Raw genomic sequence first — 23,676 nt, 5'->3', positions numbered from 1 at the left:
TAGGTATCTCTCCTTTTCATCCTCGAGTAGATCGAACCATCGAGGCACTCAAACAGGCAAATGAGGCATGGATCCACTCAAGTTCGGCGGTGCAACTCCACGTTTCCATCAGCATCACTCAGGGCTTGTTTGGGTGCACGCAATCAACCTCAATCCACATGTGTTGAGGTAAACTGGGATGGAAATTAAACTAACTTACACCTCAATCCGCCTCGACATATATGAATCGAGGTGGATACAAGTGCAGCCAAACAAGCCCTCACTAGTAGAGGAAGGGAGCCTTAACATTCCCATCATCTCCACAATTTCATCAATGTAAATTTCCTGTTCGCTTATGTCTGATTTATGTTGGCTCGATTCACTGAGCATGATTTCTATATGTTCCTACTTATGGATGTCGCCTATGTTGTAACTAGGGACTAGGGTGAGGTGAATACCGGGATCATCTTTGCAAACATAGTTCTCTTTTTGCCGCACACTTAATTAGATACTCTATCCATTCTAAATTGTAAGTTATTCTAACTTTTCTAGTATATAGCTTTTACAATGTATGACATAATGTAGGTGCCTAAAAAACTATGAATCTAGAAAAGTTTAGACGATTTATAATTTAGAACGGAGGGAATATAAGATTGGAGTAAATCATATATAAGGAAGATACATATTAGTATCAATTCTATATATACAGCCACTCAAATTATCATAAACATTTCAAAGTAATTGGTTCCTGCTTTTTTTTTGGAACTAGTAATTGGTTCCTGCTTATGGATGTATCCTGTGCTGTAGTACGTAGATTTCCTCTGGCTCAATGTGAGATTGTGATAAACTCTCAGTCCTATTTATTAATTGTGATAATTTCGATGGACACAAACTCGGAAAGTGTTATAATTTGATTATATATCGGATAAACTATGTATGTACTCCAAAAAAAAGAACAATAGTACGGTATCAACAGGAATAGCAAGCACGTTTATTATCGTAAAAAAATCCACTCTAGACAAACATAATACACGTTCCATGATCCACTCACGGGAACGTTTATTATTAACGCTATAAATCAGGGAATTGAGAAAATGGAAACCACCGGCAGTCCTGTGCCGCAGCAGACCGCAGCCTCCCATCCCCAATCACACGTCCACCAAAACCCTAGTCCTCCTGCCGCTGCCGCGAGGCTCCCCAAACATGGATCGTCTCCAGCAGGACAAGGAGGTGGAGGAGCAGAGGTGGAAGGAGGAGACGGAGGAGAAGATCCGCCTAGCCAAGAACGCGCTCATCTTCCTGTCCGTGCTGGTGATGGCCACGGTGCCGATGGCGTGGTGCTCCACCGGCCAGCCGGCGCTCCTCGTGTGGCGGCTCTCGCTCCTGCTGTGCTCCTCCTCCTTCATCTCCTCCCGCCTGCTCGATGTAACCGTGAGCGCGGTCACCATGTTCCTCGCCATCTTCTCCGGATTCATGGCAGCCCTCTTCGTCGACACCGTGCTGGACCGCGACATCGGGGTTTTTATGGCCCATCTCAACTCCCACCTCGCCGCCGGCATGCTGGGATACGCTCTCGCCATGCACTGCCAGCACAACGGCCTGGAAACTCTCCAAGAAACTCAGCCCAAGAAACTCTCCGAGAAACTCAGCCCAAGAAACTCTCCGAGAAGCAGGCAAACAATGCCTTCCACACACAGATCCTTGCTTGGTGTTATTTCGATCTGGTCACGGTTATGGTCACCGCTCGCATGGCTTGGGCCCTCCGACTATCCTACGGAGTACCTTGTCTTGCAGGCGTTTGCTCCAATGGCTTTCGCGCTCCTGCTGTGCTCCATGTTTCTGGGTGTATTGCTGCTGAGAGGCGTGTTCATCGTAGAGGCACTACTCACATTGCTGGGCGGGCATCTGATACTGGTTGAAATCCTCCTCCTCTCGTCTTACATGGTTCTGGGGGACGTTGGCGCCATGATAATCAAATGATAGTCACCTGGTATTCTCGTCTGGACTGGATGTTCCACTACTAAGCTTGAGGACACACTGATGCTATCAAATCAAATCAAATCAAAGTATGTGCTGACATTCTTTTTTAATTAATTGGACTGTTAGTTTTAATTTCTCTTACAGTTATGGCCACAAGCTTATTGGTACCATGCATATATGCACCGTGTTTGTCAAAATCACAACACCACACAAGCCACTAGCATCTGATAGGACCTGAGTACAGATTTTGCCTTTTGCAGCTAGCTGCACATCCACCGATGTTTCTATTAATTGATCCTGTTAATTCAAAAGCTTTTTTTTTTTTGTAATGCCAGTTGTGAATCTGTTGGTTGTTTGTAGCTGCTCGTTGTCTGGTCACTGTAATACCTAGTCAATTTAGTATGATACGAACCTAGATACATCTTTTTTGCATCTTTGTGTCCATTTATATTTGTTTGCCCTTTCTGTCATAAACCACAAACATATATGTGTTGTATGTCAGCTCCTTGCTATGTACAACAGGAGGCTAAAGCTAGGGCAGCTGCAAAGCAAAGTGAAGTTGCCAAGACCATCGCTACATAAGCAGTGGATTCTGATGTGAGAAGGGACTTACAATAGTTGCCAGGCCTTGAATGATGCTAGTAATTTTAGTTGATTTCTCTTAGGCCAGTTTTAATGGTATGACAGTTTTATTGTATTAAATGAGGTGACAACTCTACCAATGTGATGACATGACACCATTTAATAAAGAATGAGGAGATAGAAATTTCATCAGGATGAAACTAGTCTAAACCGTTTCCACGTCTAGGAAACCGAATGAAACCTGCACTGAGAACCTATATATTGTTTACCCTGAATCTCTGCCTTTGCAGGTCCCTGTCTAGGCATCTCGATCCCCTTCCATCCTCGAGTAGATTGAGCCACCGAGGCACTCAAACCAACTAATGAGGCATGGATCCACTCAAGTTTGGCGGTCAACTCCATGTTTCCATCACTCAAGGCTTGTTTGGATGTACTCTTATCCATCTCGATCCACATGTGCTGGAGGTGGGTTGGGATATGAAAAATGAACTAACTTACACTTCAATCCACCTCAACACATGTGCATTGAGGTGGATACAATTGCAGCCAACACTACTACATAAACCTTAATGGAGGTGGTCGTTTTTTATTTTCGGAGGCGGGCATTGCAACTGCCTCCAATCAAAGGTCACGGTAAATGCGGATAAATGGAGGCGGTTGCTTTGCCCGCCTCTGTAAATCGATTAAAATAAACAAAAAAAGAAAAACCCCGCATGGGGCTGGATCTGGGCCGCATAGGTCTAGATCTGGGTGGCCTCGCGTCGCCGTCGTCGATCCGCCGCCCCAGCGTCGCGAGGAGGGAGCTGGGCCCCGCAAGGGCACCGGGAGGACGAGGGGGCGGGCGGCCGCTCGCCGCACCGGAGGGAGGAGGAGGCTAGGGGCCATGGAGCCGCAGAGATCTAGGCCCCGCGCGCTGGAGGGAAGAAGGAGAGGCACGCCGCCGGGAGGACGAGGGGGCTGCTTGCCGCACCAGAGGAGAGGGAGGAGGGGGTCGGGGGCCACACCGCCGCCCAGATCCGGTCCCTGCACGTCAGAGGGAGGGAGAAGACGCGCGCCGCCACGAACGGGGCCGCCCCGCACCGCCGGGAGGACGAGGGGCCGCGGGTCGCGCGCTGTGTCGGAGGAGGGGGAGGAGGGGGCCGCACGCCGGAGGGAGGGGAGGCGTGCCGCTACCGCCGCCCTGTGCCCAGCGCACCGCCGAGAGAGGGAGAGAGAGATTTGGCATCGGAGGGAGAGAGAGGAGGGCCAGTGAGTGTGGGGGGTATAACCCTAGGTACCCACGGCAATGGACATAGGCCGCATCGCTAGGGGAGGTCTAGCCCATAAGATCAAGGCCTACGGTGCTCGGCTCTGGTCGACGTGCACCGCAAAGGCAATCAGAAGACATCTTGGCGATGAAGGAAGATATGTTCAGATATGATAGATATCGTAGTCCTTGTAAATACTTACCATATAGCCGAATAGATCTAGACTTCAACTAACCTGTAACCCTACCCTTCGGACTATATAAGGCGGGTAGGGACCCCCCTTGAATGCATCTCATATTCAATACAATCCATCGAAGACACATGACGTAGGGTATTACGTCGATCAGACGGTATGAACCTGTCTAAATCGCTTGTCTCTGCGCTTGTGTCACCATCCATCTCCTATTACGCGCACCTCCACCGATTCATCTACTATCATGGGCATACCCCTCGGTAGACTGCCGACCATATTTCGTCAACAGTGAGGGAGAGAGACATGTGCGCCGTCGGAGGGAGAGGGAAGAGCTGAGAGTGAAATTAAAGAATGAAACCTAAGTCTGAGTATATGTAGTCCGAGAGAAAAATCGGGCTGGGCTGGGCCTGTATTTTTGGAGGCGGGCCTTATAGTGTGCCTACCTCCAAAATAGATTTATGGAGACGAACGTTTAAAGACGACCGCCTCCGAAAATAGACTATTTTTAGAGACGGTTGTGTCAAGACGCTTGTCTTCGTAAATCAATTTACGGAGGCGGTTATTTTTTTTACTGTCTCTGTAAATCAATTTTATGAGGCGGGCAAAAATGACCGCTTCCGTAAATAAAAACGCCCGCCTTCGTTAATCGCCTGGTATTTTAAGAGACGGTTGGATTTTGTGACCGCCTCCGTTAATTAAAGTGCAACGCTACGCAAAATCAATCATGTAGTAGTGCAAACAAGCCCTCAATGGTAAAAGAAGGGCGCCGTAACATTCCCGTCATCTTCACAATTTTGTGAATGGTAAATTTCCTGTTCGCTTGTATCTGATTTGTGTCCGCTCAATTGACTGAGAATGATTTCTATATGTTCCTACTTATGGATGTTGGCTATGCTGTTAGTAGGCTGAGGTGAATACCGGTATCGTTTTTTGTAAGCATAGTTCTCTTTTTGCACACTTGATTAAATACTCCATCCATTCTAAACTATAAGTTATTCTGACTTTTCTAGATACATAGCTTTTATAATATATCTAGACATAACGTAGGTGCGTGGAAAAAAAAACTATGTACTATCTAGAATAGATAAAATGATTTACAATTTGGAACGAAGTGAGTATAAGATTAGAGTAAATAAATCATATACGAGGAAGATACATATTAGTAACAATTCTATATATACAGCCACTCAAATTATGGAAAACATTTCAAAGTAAATTGGTTCCGGCCACTCAAATTATTGAAAACATTTCAAAGTAAATTGGTTCCTGCTTATGGATGTCTACTGTGCGTAGATTTCCTCTGGCTCAATGTGAGATTGTGGTAAACTCCCAATCCTATATTTACTAATTGTGATAATTTGGATGGACTCAAACTCCCACTGGTAGAGAACAGAGCTTTACTCCCGGTGAGGAACCCCCTCTAGTCCCGGTTCCTCACCCGGGAGCAAGCATCCGGGACTAAAGGGGGGTCCTTTAGTCCCGGGTCAAGAACCGAGACTAAAGGTGCCTCCTGACATGCCACGATGACCGGCACCTTTAGTCCCGGTTGGTAATACGAACCGGGACTAAAGTTTTTTTCTTTTTTCTTTTCTTTTTATTTTTTTGTTTTCTTTTCAAAATAGGTTTTCGAACTCGTATTGTACACTGCTAATTATACATTTATACGCACGTATAGTATGTTTTGGTTCAAGCACAATGAACGTATTAAATCATACAATTCAAGCATAGAAATATATATATATATATATATATATATATATATGCATGCATCATATATATATTTACATGCATGCATGCATATGTGTATTTTACATTATATTATTTCATGTGCATATATTACAAAAGATTGCATTACAGTTGTTGTGACATAACAAGTTTCTCTCATCCTCTAGCTTGGCTTCAATGGCAGTGTTGGGTCGAAGTAGAACTCGCCCTTGGAATCGATGACCTGCTCATTAAAAAATCCGGCTATAGACTCTTGAATTGCTTTGATTTGGTCTTGCCGTATGACCTTTTTCTCTAACCATCGAGTCTACAGGTTTGAATTAAAGGAAAATAAATTAATATATGTACATATATATATATATATATATATATAAAGACATAGTAACACAATCAATAATAATAATTAAATGAATATATAGTGTATTTTTAACGTACTTTGAGTCTCTTTGTAGGAGTTCTTTGGGAGACCACCTTGATAAACTTGCAAACATAGTAACCACAGTAGTTGTTCCCCTGTTCCTGCCTCAGACACCACTTTACGAGAAAAAGATTTGTCATCCAATCTGGTGATCCGGTGAAAACTATATGTTTAATTAATAAAGATGATGCGATTCAGGGGACTTACTTTCAAAGGGATTACATTCAGTGGCGCTTTGCATTTTTCCATGTGTTGCTTCTCAATAAAGGTTTTTCAAACACTGCCCAATAAAAAATTTGCCACATCATCAGATATAGTTAATCATCATGTTTGTGTGTATATATAGTTGCTAGAGATCCCAAAATTACCTCTGAATAATATCTATCATATCTTGGTAGTCTTGTTGTGGTTTTCTCATCGAGTCATAGATTATCAAGTGACTTTTCACCAGATCGATGTCCATCAATATCTAGTGATTGCTGCATGTGTTTATAGGATATAACGCATAACACTCATTAATTAACTAGAATCAACATATGAGCCATTAAGGATGATCGACATGATTAACACTCACTTGAAGTTATAGGGAAAGAGTATATCCTTCTTGTGACGTTGGTTCACTAAGAAGTTCATGAGGTTACTCTCTGACTCATTCTTTCAATTAGTCTTTGGAGTAATTGGGTCTTTGAATACTATATGGGGATCAACAAAACCAATTTCATTGCAGCCTTCCTTTCCAAGCTCTGTCATTGTAAATCTACATATATATAGTACTTGTTAGGATAATTTATATGCATATACACACATATGATGAGTTTAATAATAGATCGAAAGAATTATTACTTACAGGCAATAGCAGCTAATGATAACTTTGTCCAGAGAGGTCAGGTGGCATAGTTGATAAAATTCTGCAAAGTCAATATACATAACATCATCGCCACGAAACCAATGTTTGTCTCTAATTCTGACACCAACGCAGAAGTCTCCACTGGTAGACGCCTACATGTACCACTTGTTTAGCAGGTACATTTGCGTCCCCAGATCAGATAAGGCTTGAGGGTTGTATAGACTCTAGCCTAGTACAAATTTTTTCTTCCAAATATCAACCTCCACCGCACTCTTAATGTTTCCATCACCAAACATCTGGTAAAGGTCGAAACCAGTCTCATCAATAAATTCACCAAGGTGATCCAAATCGACATCCGGAGGTATGTTTGCCTGATGCATTAATCCTAAATTCGAACCATATTCATTACCAACAACTAGCGGGGGGATTGATTGGTGCGCTTGTTGTCCGAGTTGGGCAACTCCTTTCCCTGCCCGCTTCTTTTTCTGTGCCACCTCAATTGACTTGGTGAGAGTGCGGTCATAGTCCGATAACGTTGATTTGGACGGCTTACGAGATTCCCGCTGTTGTTGCTGGTAAGAAGTCACCTTTTTTCTTAGAATATCTGGAGCTATGAAGAAGTACGGTTTCTCCAGGTTTCTCCTTGCTTCTTGATTCATTTTAAGTTTGTCATAGAATCTAGACATGTCTTTTTTATATGCATCAGTTCCTTCTTTCTTCTCTTCAGATATTATTTTGGAAATAGCCCTTGGTTTCACGGTGGCTTTCTTTGCAGGCGGGGACTGGTTCTTCGTTTGAGGGGCTGGCCTCTTGCTAGGCTTCTTGGTAGGCGGGGGCGGGGGAGGCATTGGAGACCTCCTTGGAGGTGTTGGTAGCGGCGTTGGAGACCTCCTTGGAGGTGGCGGCTGCGGCGTTGGAGACCTCCTTGGAGATGGTGTGGATGCAGCCTCGCCTTCCAACACAATGTCATCGTACAGAGCACTATGATAATCTGGCGATTGAACAATTAGATTTAGGTTGGGGGAGGATCTGCTACAAAAAAAGGAATGACATATTATTATGAGCAGATTGTTAATTATTTAAGCCAATACAAATTAATGATGTAGTGTTTTCATCCGCACGTACCTATGGTGAGGTAGTTCAGGAGGAGGTGGAGCCGACATCCCTGGAATGATGATGTAGCGCTTGCGCCATAGAATGAATGTCTTCTCCGTTTCTCCTAGAGTCTTCTCGCCATCACCTCTAGGAATGTCAAGAGGCAAATCACTAAAACCTTTTTCAGCTTTATCTACCGAGATGGTAGCATATCCTTCTTGGATTATATTCCCATGAATCCTTGGTGTCTTGGTTCGGTCGATAGGATTAACAAGACCGATAGCCACCTTGATTGTGGAATTCTCCTTCGGAATGTGTAGCTCACACGTTGTACAAGGTTCAGTGACGTCATCCACAGGGAAGCGCAGTCCTGTGTCCCCTTGATTTGGTATCTTCATGGAAGCGCAGCTGCTTTTCAACTGAACAGATTGGCTAATGTTGATTCCTGGCTCTGATGCCTGCTTGCTTGCACTCACTGCTATTTGCACTTGCCTTCTGATTTCCTCCTGCATTCTTGCTTCAAGGTTTTTTCCCGCTCCTGTGCTTCACGCACCGCTGCCTCCAACCTCTGGAGCCGCTGTGCCTCTTCTTCCTTCTTTCTCTGGCGACTTCTGTAGGAAGGTCTGTCCTGAGAGAATCCATGCTCCCACGAGACACTTCCTTTGCCTCTAGTTCGGCCACCGTGTTCAATAGTCCCGATGGCGTATGTCAGCTCATCCTTCTCTCTGTTGGGCCTGAACGCACCACTAGCAGTAGCTCTCTGAGCATAAAACAATCTTTCTGCTGCTTCTTGCAGTCTTGCGCCATAAACGCACTTCCCTGTCTCCTGGTCTAGTGTTCCCCCATGAGCGAAAAACCAATTCTTTGCACGTTCTCCCCACTCGAGTGATTCTGGTCTGATACCCTTGGCAAGAAGGTCTGCTTTCATTTTGTTCCACTTCTTAATGGCAGTCGGGTAGCCACCTGATCCCAAGTTATGGTGGTATGTCTTCTGTTGGGCATTATGTTGGTTCTTTATCACCCGACTCACATCCTCTTTCGAAGTCTTGTACTGTACAAACTCATCCCAATAGGGCCTCTGCTTTGAGATCGGGCCTGGGACAGTAAAATCTGGTGCTATGTTCTTCTTGATATACGTCGTGTATAGGTGTTTCTTCCAAGTCTAAAACTGGGTGGCCATCTTCTTCATTGCCCAATCCCTAACTCGCTCCTTCAATTCATCACCATCTATTATATCATCATAACCATCTGTTTGGAGTGTGAAATGTACCAAGACATCTTTCCAAATTAACGCCTTGTCACGATCGGAGACAAAACTGATATGAGGAGCATTGGTCTTCTTCTTCCATTCACGGGTACTAATCGGGAGCCGGTCCCGTACAAGGTATCCACAGTGGTGCACAAATTTCATTTTATTTGCCCCCCTGGTTCTCCTGTATCCACATTGAACTCCGAGATGATGAAGCGGCCCTCCAATGGCTTTTTGGGACCTCGAACATTTTTACTCTTTGTTGTAGTTGTTGATGTCGATCCAGAGGGCTACAAAACATAAACATTATTTTTAATGTCATGAGCACACATAAGACATATGATAATATATATAGCTAATAATAAAAAATATATACTTGGCCAATATGTTGTTGCTCATTTTGTTCAAGAGCTAAGTACTGACTCCCGTCATCTGCATCCTCTTGCATGTTATTGTTAGCACCATCATCGCCGGCAACTTGAGTGCTAGTGTTGATCAAATTCATCATCAACTCCTCCTCATCCATGTTTCTCGGGTCGGCCATCTAGCTTCAAAAAACAAAACCAATATATAGTACGTTAAATCTTTGCTTACATGCATAAAATCTACGAACAATATGTATTATTAAATCTTGCCCCTCGGTCACGAACGCAATTGGCCACACTAGGGCGAACTGCGTCAGTACTAGGGCGAATTAGGGCTATACATAAACGGCCGAGGGCGAATTGCGTCGGTGACTAGGGCGAACCACGTCGGTGGCATCAACAGCACGGTTCGCCTTGGTGTGATTGTTTAGCGTTAACGATAACGATAATACGAATGTTGATCGACACTTGTAGAAGATACGATCCTTGTTGGGACCCTCCTTCTTCACTCGGTACTCCATCACAATCTTTGTCTCATCACGACACTTGCCGCATGAAATGAGAGGGAGGCCCGGCCTAAGTCGCTTTGGAAACCCATAAGAGGCCGAGGACCCAGAAGCAGTTGCCATCTACTCTCTATACTCATTTTTTAATACACTATAAATTTCTCCTTTTATAAACAAATAAAATTAAGAAACTATAAAATTATCTAGATCTCTATACTCATTTTTAATACATTATAGCTCAAAAACATGTTTTAATAAATAACCATCCGTACTAGTTGACCTTGCTTACGTGATCATCTCGGCGAGCATTTCTCCACCGGACGGCACCGTACTTGGTTAAGGAAGAGCTCTGATTCTACGAGGAAGGGAACACGGTCTTCCACGACCGTTGTCGCTCTCCCTCGTAGAATCAAAGCTCCTCCTTGATATCCGTTACCGCTCGGCAGAGAACATGATCGCCGAGATGAACACGGTCCGCAAGTTCAACTAATACGGATTTTCTATAATTTTCTAACTATTTTCTAAGTTTATATTTATATATACTACGTTTAGGTACGGTGATTGACAGACTACTGCGACGATATCGGGACATGTGAATAAATAACCATCCGTACTAGTTGACCTTGCTTACGTGATCATCTCGGCGAGCATTTCTCCACCGGACGGCACCGTACTTGGTCAAGGAAGAGCTCCGATTCTACGAGGAAGGAAACACGGTCTTCCACGACCGTTGTCGCTCTCCCTCGTAGAATCAAAGCTCCTCCTTGACGTCCGTTACCGCTCGGCAGAGAACATGCTCGCCGAGCTGAACACGGTCCACAAGTTCAACTAGTACGGATTTGCTATAATTTTCTAACTATTTTCTAAGTTTATATTTATATATACTTTAACCTTCTTTCATGTAAATATGCAAGATTGAAGTGATTTTGAGCTCAAATTGCTTACAAATGAAAAAAACCACAATAAAGAACCATAAATATATATAGTGAACAAAATGACATAAGAAAATGGTGAAAAATGAGAGTGAGATTGGTAACCTTTACAATTGAAGAATCGACGGAGAAATCGAAGAAATCGACGGAGGAATCGAAGAATGGATGGAGGAACAATGGAGGGAGGGAGGAAGCAAGAACACTAGTGCAGTGAGCTTCAAAATGTGCTGAGCTCGGGCTCGAGGAGGAAGGAGACGGCCGATATATAAAGGGAGAACATTTAGTTCCGGTTGGTGGATCCAACCGGGACTAAAGGTAACTTTCCAACCCCGGGCGCAGCCGCGGCCCGGGAGTAGACTTTTACTCCCGGTTGGATCCACCAACCAGGAGTAAAAGTATACCTTTAGTCCCGGTTGGTGGCTCCAACCGGGACTAAAGGTCCCTGCCACCTCTGTCTGGCGCAGTAGCCGTTGGGCAGGGACCTTTAGTCCCGGTTGGAGCCTTCAACCGGGACTAAAGGTATTTCTAGTCCCGGGGGCAAAAAATTTCGGGACTAGAGCCCATTTTAATCGATGATCAAAGGTTTGTTCTCTGCTAGTGTCCGAAAGTGTTATAATTTGATTATATATCCGATAAACTGCACATCCGATGGCTCGGTGCAGTTTACACATTATGGACTCCAGTAAGATGACTACACTCTTGTCTCGAGCTATTAAAATTATTGTATTATTTTTATTGTAAATTTGTCTCGTCACTAATAGTAACGGGTTTCTTCTCAGAACAACTTGATATCAAATTATATTAAGTTTGTATCCTAATATTATGGGCTTGAGCTTTTTTGAATTGTTGTGAATAAAACATGGGAAATTCAGTTTGTTATTATATTACATGGTTCCATGTGACAACCTTTCAGTTTTCCTTTTTCGTGACTGTGCACAAGCGCGTATATATTCCTTTAAGAAGGTAGCAAACACAGTACACTAAGGATAAATTTTAGAGAAAAAGTTAAAAAAACGTAGAAACACCAACAAAAACAGGAACAACTTATCGTCTAGAATCATTTGAATGAACATGACTGGTAGTGGTAAGTGTATCTTGTGCCTTTAGTAACATGTTTATGGTACTAGCTTGACGTCAAATTGTGCTACCTCCAAATCCTACTACAACCAGGACTAAAGTTTAGTCTTTGTCATATCAGATGTTCGGATGCTAATTAGAAGGATTAAAAATAAGCTAATTATAAAACTAATTGCACAGATGACACTACACCACAGCCCATATTTAGCGTCGCCCTGTGGGTCGTTATAAGCCGTTTTAACGACATACGGTCGGTCGTTATAAATCTATAGCGACACTTATACCTGCCATTGATACTGACGTCGTTATAAACTTTTAGCCATTGATACTGACGTCGTTATACACTTTTAACGTCCGACTGACTTTTAACGACCGACCGTCTAACATTATGTAAAAGATATAACGATGGACTTACTAATGCCTTTAACAACTTATAACGACACACTGTCCGATGATATATATTTTTAGCGACCAACAACCTAACGATGTCCATACAAAAAAAATAACATATAATATCATTTCTTGTTTATATGTTAACCATACAATCAACACTAACCATGTCATACATTCAAACAATACAGTCATGAAACACATATAAACTGGACCAAAGCTCACAAGTTATATTAAAGCCGTCATGCCATTTTACACACAATTCATGGCAAACAAAAGCTAAGATGAAATAAGTTTGGCCAAAATGCTAGACTAGAGATATTCGGTTCCACAACCCATGTCTCATAGTTTGCTTCCACTGTTTACAAAATGATCCACCTCTAGTAAGTCCAAACAAAAGTTTTCATCTATAGCTAGGATGTCCAAAACACGTCGTCATGAGCACTGTGATCCAATCATTGGCTGCAGTCTACTTCCAGCTATTTCCTCCCACCACCTGTAAATAAAAGTTGAAATTCATCAAAAAACACAACCTAAAACTTCATAAAAGGTTCATAGTATACAGGCAGCACCAACACCAGCACCGAGCACAAAACAGCCAGCAGGTAATACTCTCTATAATTTCAGCAATGGTTTAACAGGCAGCACAAACAGCAATACTCTGGTTTCAACCCATTACAATTTCAGCTATGACACATGGTATTTCAGCTATGACGTCATCTATGGTGCAGTGAGAGGCATCCACACTAAGAGACCTTCAGTCCACTAAAGCTAGTGACACTGACAAATGAAATACGCCTGGAATTGGAAAGTAAGATGATCTTCAACCAATGATCGACAACTAATATTATATCAACTACATGTACCGACTCTTAATAACGGTGGGCAATGAAAACATGGCAATGGTAAAATAAAAATTAGCTGTACAGGGACTGGGCTTGATTTCTTTTATGTGGAGTCATGAGCACTTATTTGTCTAACTAACAACTGGTCCAGCTTTATGTTTGTTGGCTGCAAAAAAAATGAAATTGCCAAACTAAAACCGTTATGCACATGATGACCGGAAAAAATGTGTCTGATAGCATGCGCACAATAAGTGGGGGTAGGGAACTGACCTGCATAGCAGAAGTTGATTAGAACAATGGGTCCTCCCAAACTGCTGTATTGCACGATCTGCAGTCCAAAGGAGTTCAAGAGTTATGTGTATTCTTCTCTGCAAAATTAATGTAAGCAGTTTGAGCTTTATTTTGATAAATTGGCTTCTGGCATAATTGCCACATATGGCTAAAATGGAGCAACATAAGACCTGGTTTGTTGCCCTTCTATCAACATGGAGAGAAACACCAGCTAACCCTGCATCAAATATAATTACAATTAGTTTTTTGCCATCCATAAACTGCCACTTTCTATGCTGATAGTCTAATTATTTCAGTGACATTGTCAAGTCCCCCTAGCTATAAGATAACAAATGCGAAAACTTTTTTTTGCCATCCATAACCCTGCAATCTTAAAATTCCTGCAAGAAATAAGCAATGTTGAATACGCTGAATACAATGCAAGAAAGCAAGGTTCTTTTTACCCATTACATTTACATGTAGACAGACAAAAGGAGAAAAGCAAGGATCTGTCTTGCACCTAATAGGATTAGTAAATGAGACAGTAAAAGTGAACAGCGTTATCAGTGTCCTATTTGTTTACATCTAACACAGCAACATGACTTTGCAAAATTCAAATAAATTTGTCATGTCAAAGAACAGCTTAATAAGAATAACAGTCCTAGATTCCTAGATGTCCCTGAAATTCAGTTCAATTCAATTCAGTCGTACTGACAGGCAGGCAAGCAAGCAAGAAAAACAACACATGCATATTAACTTTAACAAGAATAAACATTGCAAAATAGGGTGATCAGTTTGGAGGGGGGGCACCTATCTTATAAGTCAACTTTCCATATTTCTCATGAGCTACACTTGTTTTCAACTAAGCTATAGATTCCCTTGAACTATCCACAGGAAGCAAAACAAACAGGAAAAAAAAATCTTAAGCCACAGTAACTGAATGTGGAGTAACTGAAGATCAAACTAAACCACAGCCCACACTGAAGATCAAACTAAGCCACAGTCCACACTGAGTAAATTTAAAGGCAACTGCTATACTTCCTACAATAAATCTGGATGACACATTGAAGCTCTGCATGAACTATGTATTCATTTCTGTCAGTTAAGGAAATAAGCAACAACAAATCTGTCCACTAGAATAAACAGAAGCAATAATTAGTAGCAGAAATTAGAAACTTCACCTTGCGCCCAGAACAACCAGAGCGACCAATGCAATGGATGTAGCTCACAATTATCTGTGAGATCATAATTTATGACAAGTGAAACCTGAAAATGAAAGAAATTTCAGTAAGCCAATCCACCTGGGTCTAAAAGAAAAGTTTTTTTTTTTGCAAAAAATCAAAGTTGGTAGGCATGTATACACTTGTAATTAGATCAGATCTGGATGCAACAAAATAGCTTAAGTTAGGGTACGGGTGCTCATCCCAACAGCAAGGGAAGATAAGGGGCCTGCATACTTGGTGGGTGCTCGTCATCGGCGTACTAAGTAATAGATCACATCCAGATGCTAATAGATCAGATCCAGATGCAAATAGGCAAATAGCTTGAGTTAGGGTCCCGTCCACGTTGCAACAGCAAGGGAAGAGAGGGGGCGAGCATACCTGGTGGTGGGCGCTCGTTGCAGGTGAAGGACACGACGAGGAATTGGGCACCTGGCGTAGGGCGGGTGCTCGTCTCCTCGGGCGCTGACGACATGGCAGGTGCGAGCTCTGTTGATGACGGCTGGGCGAGCGTTGACGACGATGGCGAGGGCGGGGATGCCAGGGGAAGGAGAGGAGGACGAGGCCCGGCCCGCGCCTCGCCTCCTCGGCGATGACGACGGCGACGGGGGTAGGGATGTCGTGGAGCAGCAGCAGGAGGGCGGCGTCGCTAGGGTTCAGCAGAAGGCGGCGGCGAGTCGCGCGGGGTGGGGAGTGCCGAGTGAGGGAGGGGATAAGCGTTGGGTTTGGAAGAATTTGGTTATGACCGGCGGGCCGCCAAAATATCAGGCGGGAACTGGGCCAGCCAAGCACGCGCGAGCTCAATTATTATGTAGCAATGGTTGATTGGTTGAAAAAACTAGCGGCTCTTGCGTTTGTACCCTTGTTTTGTATCGAAATTGTGATTTTGCCTCTATTTTTTTGACTTTGTGAATTTACCCCTACTGTGCCATTCACGAAGCACCAGTTTGCCCCTGCTCCGTCATCCACCCCTAACGGTGTTAAACTTTGTACAAAAGGACATAAATGCCCATGCGATTTTGCCCCTGTTTGTTATGCCTAATTATGATTTTACCCTGATTTGGAATTAGACTTTTTTATTGTATGCCTTATTGCAATTATTTGAACTCAGATTTAATATTGATAAATATTCAAAATTTTGGCAGCACATTTGCTATATTTTGCTAGCAACATGACAACAATATGAAGCACATATAAAGCACATAAGAAAAATCATGGAGAACCACAACATTTCAAAGTCTACCATACAGCATGTCAACATGTCCACAAAAGTTGTGAAAAAAAACATGTCCACAAAATCTATAGTTCTACACCATGTCATATGTCCACAAAAGCAACTGCACCATGTCAACATATCCACAAAAGAAACAAGTATGCACCATGTAAACATGTGCACAAAAGCTGCATCCATCTCATTCAAGGACCACCTAGAGACCTAACAAACTAGCTAGCCTTCCTCCTGTTTGCCCTCCTTCTCCCCTCCCTCTGAAAAGCATTGAACAGTTGGTTAGTAATGATTACATCAACAAATAAGTGCATGGATCATGATAGTGTGTAATTACATTACTGTAGAGAATAGCAAACTATGATAGGTTGGCAGGCAGAACTAACAATTGCAAATACCAAAAGGTTTGTGTCATTTTCATTTGAACCTTAGATCCATTTATCCCATGTCCAATTGGCTATGAATGGCACAGGATGAGAACAGGACATCCAAGGAGCGAGAGAAGATGGGCCAGGCATTCACAGTTCATTACTTCACTTATGAGAAAGGAATCCAGAAGTACTTAATCTGGGGTCTGACTGCCCGCATCTTGATCCATGCTGCTTCAGTTGTATACCAGCGACCACCAGACTTTATAGATCGAAGGGCACATTTCAAATTGCCAAAGCTTACAAAGGATTGCTCTTCAATGCTAGCAGGACCTACTAAACACTAGTGCCTACACTGCTATCTCAACTATACGCTATTTGGAGTACAGATCTATAGGATATTGCACCAACAGAGTTTATAGAATCAAAGAGGAGTCCAAATCATTTGATGTCATGTTAATTTAGATACTTTCTACAATCTTCTACTTACACAATAGTAGCAACTGCACCATGACTTACATTGGCTCATTGCTGCCCTCTCCTGATTCTCTTCCTCTTCCCCTTCCCCTTTCCCTTCCCCTCCTAGTAGCACTTGCACTAAAAAGAGAGGAAACATGATTTCAATATTATCAGATTATGCCACGAGTAGAAGTGAGCACCAATAGAACCATGACTTACATTGGCTCACTGCTTCCCTCTCCTGATTTTCTTCCTCTTCCCCTTCCCCTTCCCCTTCCCCTTCCCCTTCCTCTTCCTCTTCTCCTTCCCCTCCCAGTAGCACTTGCACTAAAAAGAGAGGAAACATGATTTCAATATTATCATATTATGCCACGAGTAGAAGTGAGCACCAATAGAACCATGACTTACATTGGGTCATCGTTGTCCTCTTGTGATCCATATTGTGAAGAATTGAGCCTTCTCTTTTGACTAGCAGTGAGACCTCCTTGGCAAGTCTTGGCTAAATGCCCTGGTTCATGGCACTTAGAACACAATCTTCTTTTCTTGCTACTGCTGACCTCATCATATGCCTTGAACCTAGACTTTTTAGGTCTCCCAGGTTTCCTTCTCAATTTAGGCTTATGGATTTTGTAGCCTAAGTCAACACGCGGCCAAAGATCTTTGGATGTCATTGGACTGAAAGTACCTGCATATGCCTTTCTCAACCTTTCAATAGAGAAGTATTCATGGACAAAGTCATCCATTTGAACCTCTCTACTAAGCTTTGTAATGAAAGCTAGAGCATGGCTACAAGGCTTTCTAGTCACTTGCCAACTGCATGCCTAAATCTGTTGACTGTCACTTCTGCTTTTCCAGGCCCACAAATTAAGACATCATGGTCCTTAATGGCCTTCAATTTAGCATTCAGATCTTTGATGATATCTGGGATTATTTTTCCAGACATCTTTCTAGCATTCTTTGATCTCAAGACAAATTTCTCAATGATCATTTGTCTTATCTTGTCATGCATTTTCACAATATGATGTTCCTTTGTTTTTGACACCCAACTATTGAAACTCTCAGAAAGGTTATTATTGATGTAATCTACCTTGCAATCTTCTGAGAATTTGCTTCTACTCCATATGTATGGATGGTTCTCATTCAACCATTCAAGTGCATTGGGATCCTTCTCTTCTATATTCCTCGTGAAGAAGTTGAACTTGGCAGTTGTGAAGCTCTTGGTAGCTGCCCACATATTCTTCCCATAAAGAGTGCCACTGTAACTTTTCTTCATGTTCTTCCACAAATGCCTCATACACTCTCTAAGCTCAATTCCTGGATAGACACCTTCAACAGCAACTTCAATTCCCTTGCCTGCATCTGTACTGATGACCAAACCTGTGTGACATAATTGACATATGTTAGGTAACAACAATTTAAACTTGAAGGAAAACAGGCAAATAGCAGTCATAGGTACACACCTGGAGGAGTACCAATTGCTTTTTACAAGTTTTGGACGAACCAAGTCCAACTTTCCTTAGACTCGGTCTCAATCACCCCATATGCCACTGGGAATAATCGATTGTGACCATCTACTGCAACAGCTGCTGCTAACTGACCTCTTGACCTGCCTGTCAAGTGAGTTGCATCCATGGCAATGTATGGTCTGCATCCTTGTAAAAACCCATCAATGCATGGCTTTAGAGCAACAAAGAATCTCATGAAACATACATGGCCATTGTGCTCCTCAGTCTCCATTTCAACCACACTGCCAGGCATTGACCTCAGAAGCTCAGCTTGATAAGTAGGAATCAAGTCATAAGAATCTTCCCACTTCCCATATATGATATCAAGTGCTCTCATCTTTCCTCTATAGACTCTATCATATGGAACGTCCACTGAGTACTTCTTCTTTAACTCATCTTGCAATCTCTTTGGACCCATTTCAGGGTCATCCCGCAGTAAGTCCACAACTCTATCACAAACCCATCTATTTGAGGCCATGGACTGACCACACTTGTTGAAAGAACCACAAGTGTGCTTTGGTCCACTTGTCTTCACCTACACCATAATAATGACAATCCAACATTTTGTTAGCAAATTGCATCTTAAGTCAATACAGAACATTATGGAAAGAGGACCAAATTACCTTGCATCCAACATACTTCTTGCTTGTAGACGCAAAAAAAGTCCACTTACAACCCTCATCAGCTCTCTTGCATATGGCTCTGAATCTTTCTTGATCTTTTTTGACAACCTTAAAAGCATGGTCATGCAAGATAGCGTTATGTGTAACTGCAGACTTGCACTGATCAACATCTAGAAACACCACATCTACATCAATGCATGGATCATCAGGATCGTATGAAAACATGGGAGCATCATACTCATCTACATCATCAAGTATTTCACCATTAGGATCAAACTCTAGATCAAAGCAATCATCATCAGAGTCAGAAGATGCTCCTAAATCAGTGTCATAGCTGTTGTTAGAGAATATGCCCTTATCGTCATCTCCAACCTCCTCCTCATCTCCTACCCCTTATCATCATCTCCTACCCCCTCATCATCATCATCATCATCATCATTTGTTGCTCCCTCATTTCTGGTGGCTCCCTCATTTGTGCTCCCCTCAATTAGGTGTATTCTACTCCTCACATTAGGATGACACCTACGTTTGGTTGGTGAAAACTGCAGTGGCCCTTCAAAATCATTTATCTAGGCATTGATGCAAGCTACCCCCTTGTCTACATTTAGTACAAACCACTCTAAAAGATGTTCATCAGTTTTCATCTCAAATAAATCATTTTCCAAATCACGCCATAAGGTTATGTATTGCTTAGACCCCCCATATGCAATGCTCAGCTACGAAATCAACCAACTGCAGCAGCCCAAAGCTTTGTATGTCATCAACAACTTTAGTTGGCAAAGTTTTACCCTGCTGCCATGACTTTGGACCATTGTCTAGCAAGCTGAAAAAAGATCGAATTCTAACTACAACTCATATGCCGCTATGATTTGGCCTACAAACCATAGAAGTAGTATGCGGTTAGTTTATCCAACTCAAACAATCAACAATGCACTCACTCTGGCAAAAAAACCAACAGTAGATAATGGCTAGGGTTTGCTGAAACCACCTTTGCTCTTCCATGTTGGTCGATTTGATAGATCCCGTGCGTTAAGCTGTCGTCGGCGCCATCCACGTAGCAGAACTGAGCCACGCGGCTATCTCGCACCAAAATGAACACAGTCAATATCTAAGACTATTTTACAGGAGTTCACAACGCAAGGTGATAATGAAGACAATTACATTGAGCTCCAATTAAGTGAGGGAAATATGAATATAGCTAAGGAAGAAGGACTAGTGAAGAAGTTTAAGTTGACAACAACAATTGGAACATACAAAGGTAGCTAGTTCCACGTATACCATCACCTAGAATAATTGAGGTTGTTGACAACACTACATTGAGGATCACAGAACTGCCAATCCGCCGTTGAACTCACTTGTCCAGGCAACCAGAGGTAAAACTACAAAATCATTTTACACAATGCCAGAGTATGAAGAATGGAGAACAAATTTAGGAGCAAGTGCAAGTTCATGGACTATAAAATACTACAAGGTCTGGTTGTCCCTTCTAGTTCCTTTGGTTTTTGTTTCACTGATTTGTTGCTTGTGTTTGCTTTTGTGATTATCCTTTGCTTGCTCTTGTCAATTCTTGGTACAGGGGTTGGGAACAAGCACATCCCAAGAAGGTCGGGAGTACTTTAAAGCTATTACTGATCACAAAAGGATTTTGTCTGGGAAGATGACCAAGATGGCAATCTATTGAGTTAGCATTCAGCAAGAAAGGGATTGCTGATAGGAAACAGTGGCTTACAAATTTTCAGGTTAGCTCTTGCATCTTTCCCCAGTTCGGCATGGTTTGTTTATGCTGGATCAACACTAAATCTGCAAACTGATTTTCAGCCTGGAACTTATATTGACCAACAAGAGAAAAAGTCAAGTATAGTGATTTCATCAACAAAGAGCTGATACTCTTCTCAATGGCGGACCTGCAGCGATTAATACCTTCAATGGTTGATGGCCTTAAACTAGGTTAGAGGAAGATTCTGTTTTGCTCATTCAAGAGGAATTTTGTTAAGGAAGCTAAGGTGCGTCTGTTGTTTACCTTTCCTTGCATTACAGATTAACTGGGGTTTATTTATTGGAATGGCTCAGAATTTTGTTGGCAGCAATAACATCAATCTTATGTACCCTGGTGGTCAGTTTGGCACCAGAGCTTAGGTGGGATAACAGGGCAAAAGCTTGTACTTGTGAGGATACGAATCGAGATTCCGTCGGAAGCAAGGGGAGCACAAATAAGGAAGGATTCAATTCAAGGCGGGCGCGGTCGCTCACCCGTCGGGAGCCGGAGACGGGCGCCGTGGAGACCCGCTGCCAGGCGCCGCCGGGAGCCGCGTCCAGGCACTGGATCCGCCCACCCTGATGCCGCTCTGCCCGCCCCTGCGCCCCGGCCCGCTCCGCGCCCACGTCGCCCCGATGCCGCACCTGCTCTGCCCGCCCTGATGCCGACGCTGCTTCGAGCCGCCGCACCCGCGCCGCATGCTCCGCCGCCTGGAACCGCGCCGCTCGCTCCCTCCCTCTCCGATGCGGTCTGATGGAGTCGAGAAACAGCCAGAAAGGATAAGGGGCAGTCTGGGCATTTGGATTTTTCTTTTTAGGTTTGGAATTTTTTTAATTCATCTATTCGATGGCCATCTGACGGACGTCCAAAGCAGGGGCAGACGGACACTTCAGGGCAAAAACACAAAGTTAAAAAAATAGGGGCAAAATCACAATTGAAGTACTGAACAAGGGCAAGAACACAATTCTTCCAAAAAACTAAGATACAAGTACAGACCGTCGAACGATAAAGCGAAATAACAATAACGACTGATAGTTTATTGAAAAAGAAGATATAACGACTGACCAAATATTATAAATCTTTAACGTCTGACCTTTCAATGATATTTTAGTATTTTTAACGACCCACATGTGACGTTAATATTGGGTTGTGGTACAGTGTGAAGACTAATTTACGAGATGAATTTATTAAGCCTAATTAATTCATCATTAGCACATGTTTACTGTAGCACCACATTATCAAATTATGAACTAATTAGACTCAATACATTCGTCTCGTAAATTAGTCTCAATCTATGCAATTAATTTTATAATTAATCTATATTTAATACTCTAAATTAGTATCAAAACATTCAATGTGATAAGGACTAAAGTTTGGTTCTGAAACCAAACACCCCCTTGTATATACAGTTGCCAACGAGCAAGGCCACAATCGCTTTATTTCATTTTAGACATTTTTGTTTCCATGCACTCTACAGAATAAGTTTACAGCATACAATAGCCATGAAAATATACTAAAAGACAATGATCAAGATTATGAATGCCCATACCAGATAGGATAAACTAATTAATTTACAACACAGTGGCAATTACCAACATTTTGTTCCTAGTTTGCATTGTTGTAAGTGTTACTTGGCCTAGTTTGCAGTTGTGCACACAATAAAAGAGGTGATTGTTGTTTCCACAACCAGCTACCAACATTGCAAGCAATAAGCTTATTGTTTTGCCAACGACTTCACCAAGTACAAGATGCCTCCTACGAAGCTCTAGTTCCTAAGACCGCATTTCCTCCATGAAGCTCATACTCCGAAGACGGCTTCATTCAACGGAAATACTTCCTGTAGGGCGTCCGGCCGTGATTCTGCGTTCGGACGCGGCTCTTCAGGCGTAGGCCCTAAAAAAAAAAACCAATCCCTATTACCCTGTGCTTATCCGCTCATCCCTCCCGAGGCCACGCCCACTCTTTCGTGCTTATCCGCCCAGCCCCAAAGCAGCGTGGCTGCTCATCCATCCGCCCCTTCTCCAGCGTGGTCGAGCTACCGCACCATTTCCTTTCCCCGTTGCTGGCTGCGCCGCACGCCCTGGCTCCTTGCGCCGCTCATCTGTATGGCAGCCACCTACGTCGCTCGGCTTGGCTGCTCATTCGTCCGCCCCTTCCTCAACGTGGGCTCGTAGGGCTGCCGCGCCATGCCTTTCCCTCCATCACCGACCACGCGCCCTCGTTCCCTGCGCGTGCTCACCTGCGTGGTAGTCACCTACGTCGCTTGCTTCCTCGCCGTTCGTCTGTCACCCATCGCCGTTGGGCGCACCGCTGACCCCGCCATGTCTGCTGGGGCACATGTGCCGTGGCACCTCAGGTCTTTCCCACCCAAGCCAAGGGCACCCACGAGTGTGTCCAGTGCTGGTGGTGCTCACGCGCCGTGGCTAGCCGCCGGCTCCCACCTCGACAGCCGGAATCGACTGGCCCGACTTTCCCTCCCCTATGTTGCATATGTATGTTTCAAGTGTTTCAAACGTTTCAGATGTATATTGCAATTATTTTATCTTTATGTTGCAAAAGTAGATCAGGAGATGTTGCATATGTTGCAAAGTGTTTCAGAGGTATTTTGCAAGCATTTGTTTAAAATGTTTCATCTATTTCTAGACGCCTGTTGTAATCTTTTTTTATCTAGATGTTGCATATGTTTTACACATATGTTGCAACAGTATGTCCCAAATGTTTCAGCTGTTTCAGTCTTATGTTGCAGCAAGTGGTTTCATGTTGCAAGTAGTAAATCTGGATGTTTCGTGTGTTTCATACACATATTGCAAATGCATGTTC

At 43.2% G+C, this 23,676-nt stretch overlaps 2 protein-coding genes and 1 pseudogene across 7 annotated transcripts; 1 reads left to right on the top strand and 2 right to left on the bottom strand.

Moving 5' to 3' along the window:
• Positions 1–1,113: 1,113 nt before the first annotated feature.
• Positions 1,114–2,925, top strand: LOC136486079 (uncharacterized). Of its 2 annotated transcripts, none has more exons than XM_066482853.1 (2): positions 1,114–2,045; positions 2,832–2,925. In XM_066482853.1, exon 1 carries the CDS (start codon positions 1,183–1,185, stop codon positions 1,957–1,959), a length of 777 nt encoding a protein of 258 aa, XP_066338950.1. In that variant the 5' UTR covers positions 1,114–1,182; the 3' UTR covers positions 1,960–2,045; positions 2,832–2,925. The 2 variants fall into 2 exon arrangements, with proteins under 2 accessions (XP_066338950.1, XP_066338948.1); XM_066482851.1 differs by lacking the exon at positions 2,832–2,925 and adding an exon at positions 2,482–2,564.
• A 9,870-nt stretch (positions 2,926–12,795) lies between these two features.
• Positions 12,796–15,663, bottom strand: LOC136489913 (uncharacterized). Of its 5 annotated transcripts, none has more exons than XM_066486422.1 (6): positions 15,302–15,663; positions 15,062–15,207; positions 14,882–14,966; positions 13,892–13,938; positions 13,701–13,798; positions 12,796–13,081 (listed from the first exon to the last, which is right to left on the bottom strand). In XM_066486422.1, exons 1-6 carry the CDS (start codon positions 15,393–15,395, stop codon positions 13,021–13,023), a joined length of 531 nt encoding a protein of 176 aa, XP_066342519.1. In that variant the 5' UTR covers positions 15,396–15,663; the 3' UTR covers positions 12,796–13,020. The 5 variants fall into 5 exon arrangements, with proteins under 5 accessions (XP_066342519.1, XP_066342522.1, XP_066342523.1 ...); XM_066486425.1 differs by having other exon boundaries at positions 13,701–13,758; XM_066486426.1 differs by having other exon boundaries at positions 15,158–15,207.
• A 1,713-nt stretch (positions 15,664–17,376) lies between these two features.
• LOC136488308 (uncharacterized) lies at positions 17,377–19,912 on the bottom strand (annotated as a pseudogene).
• Between the last annotated feature and the right edge of the window lie 3,764 nt (positions 19,913–23,676).

Source organism: Miscanthus floridulus, chromosome 10, assembly GCF_019320115.1.
Source record: "Miscanthus floridulus cultivar M001 chromosome 10, ASM1932011v1, whole genome shotgun sequence".
NCBI lineage: Eukaryota > Viridiplantae > Streptophyta > Magnoliopsida > Poales > Poaceae > Miscanthus > Miscanthus floridulus.
The sequence above is the reverse complement of the archived record's forward strand: the minus strand, read 5'-3'. Positions and strand labels throughout refer to the sequence as shown.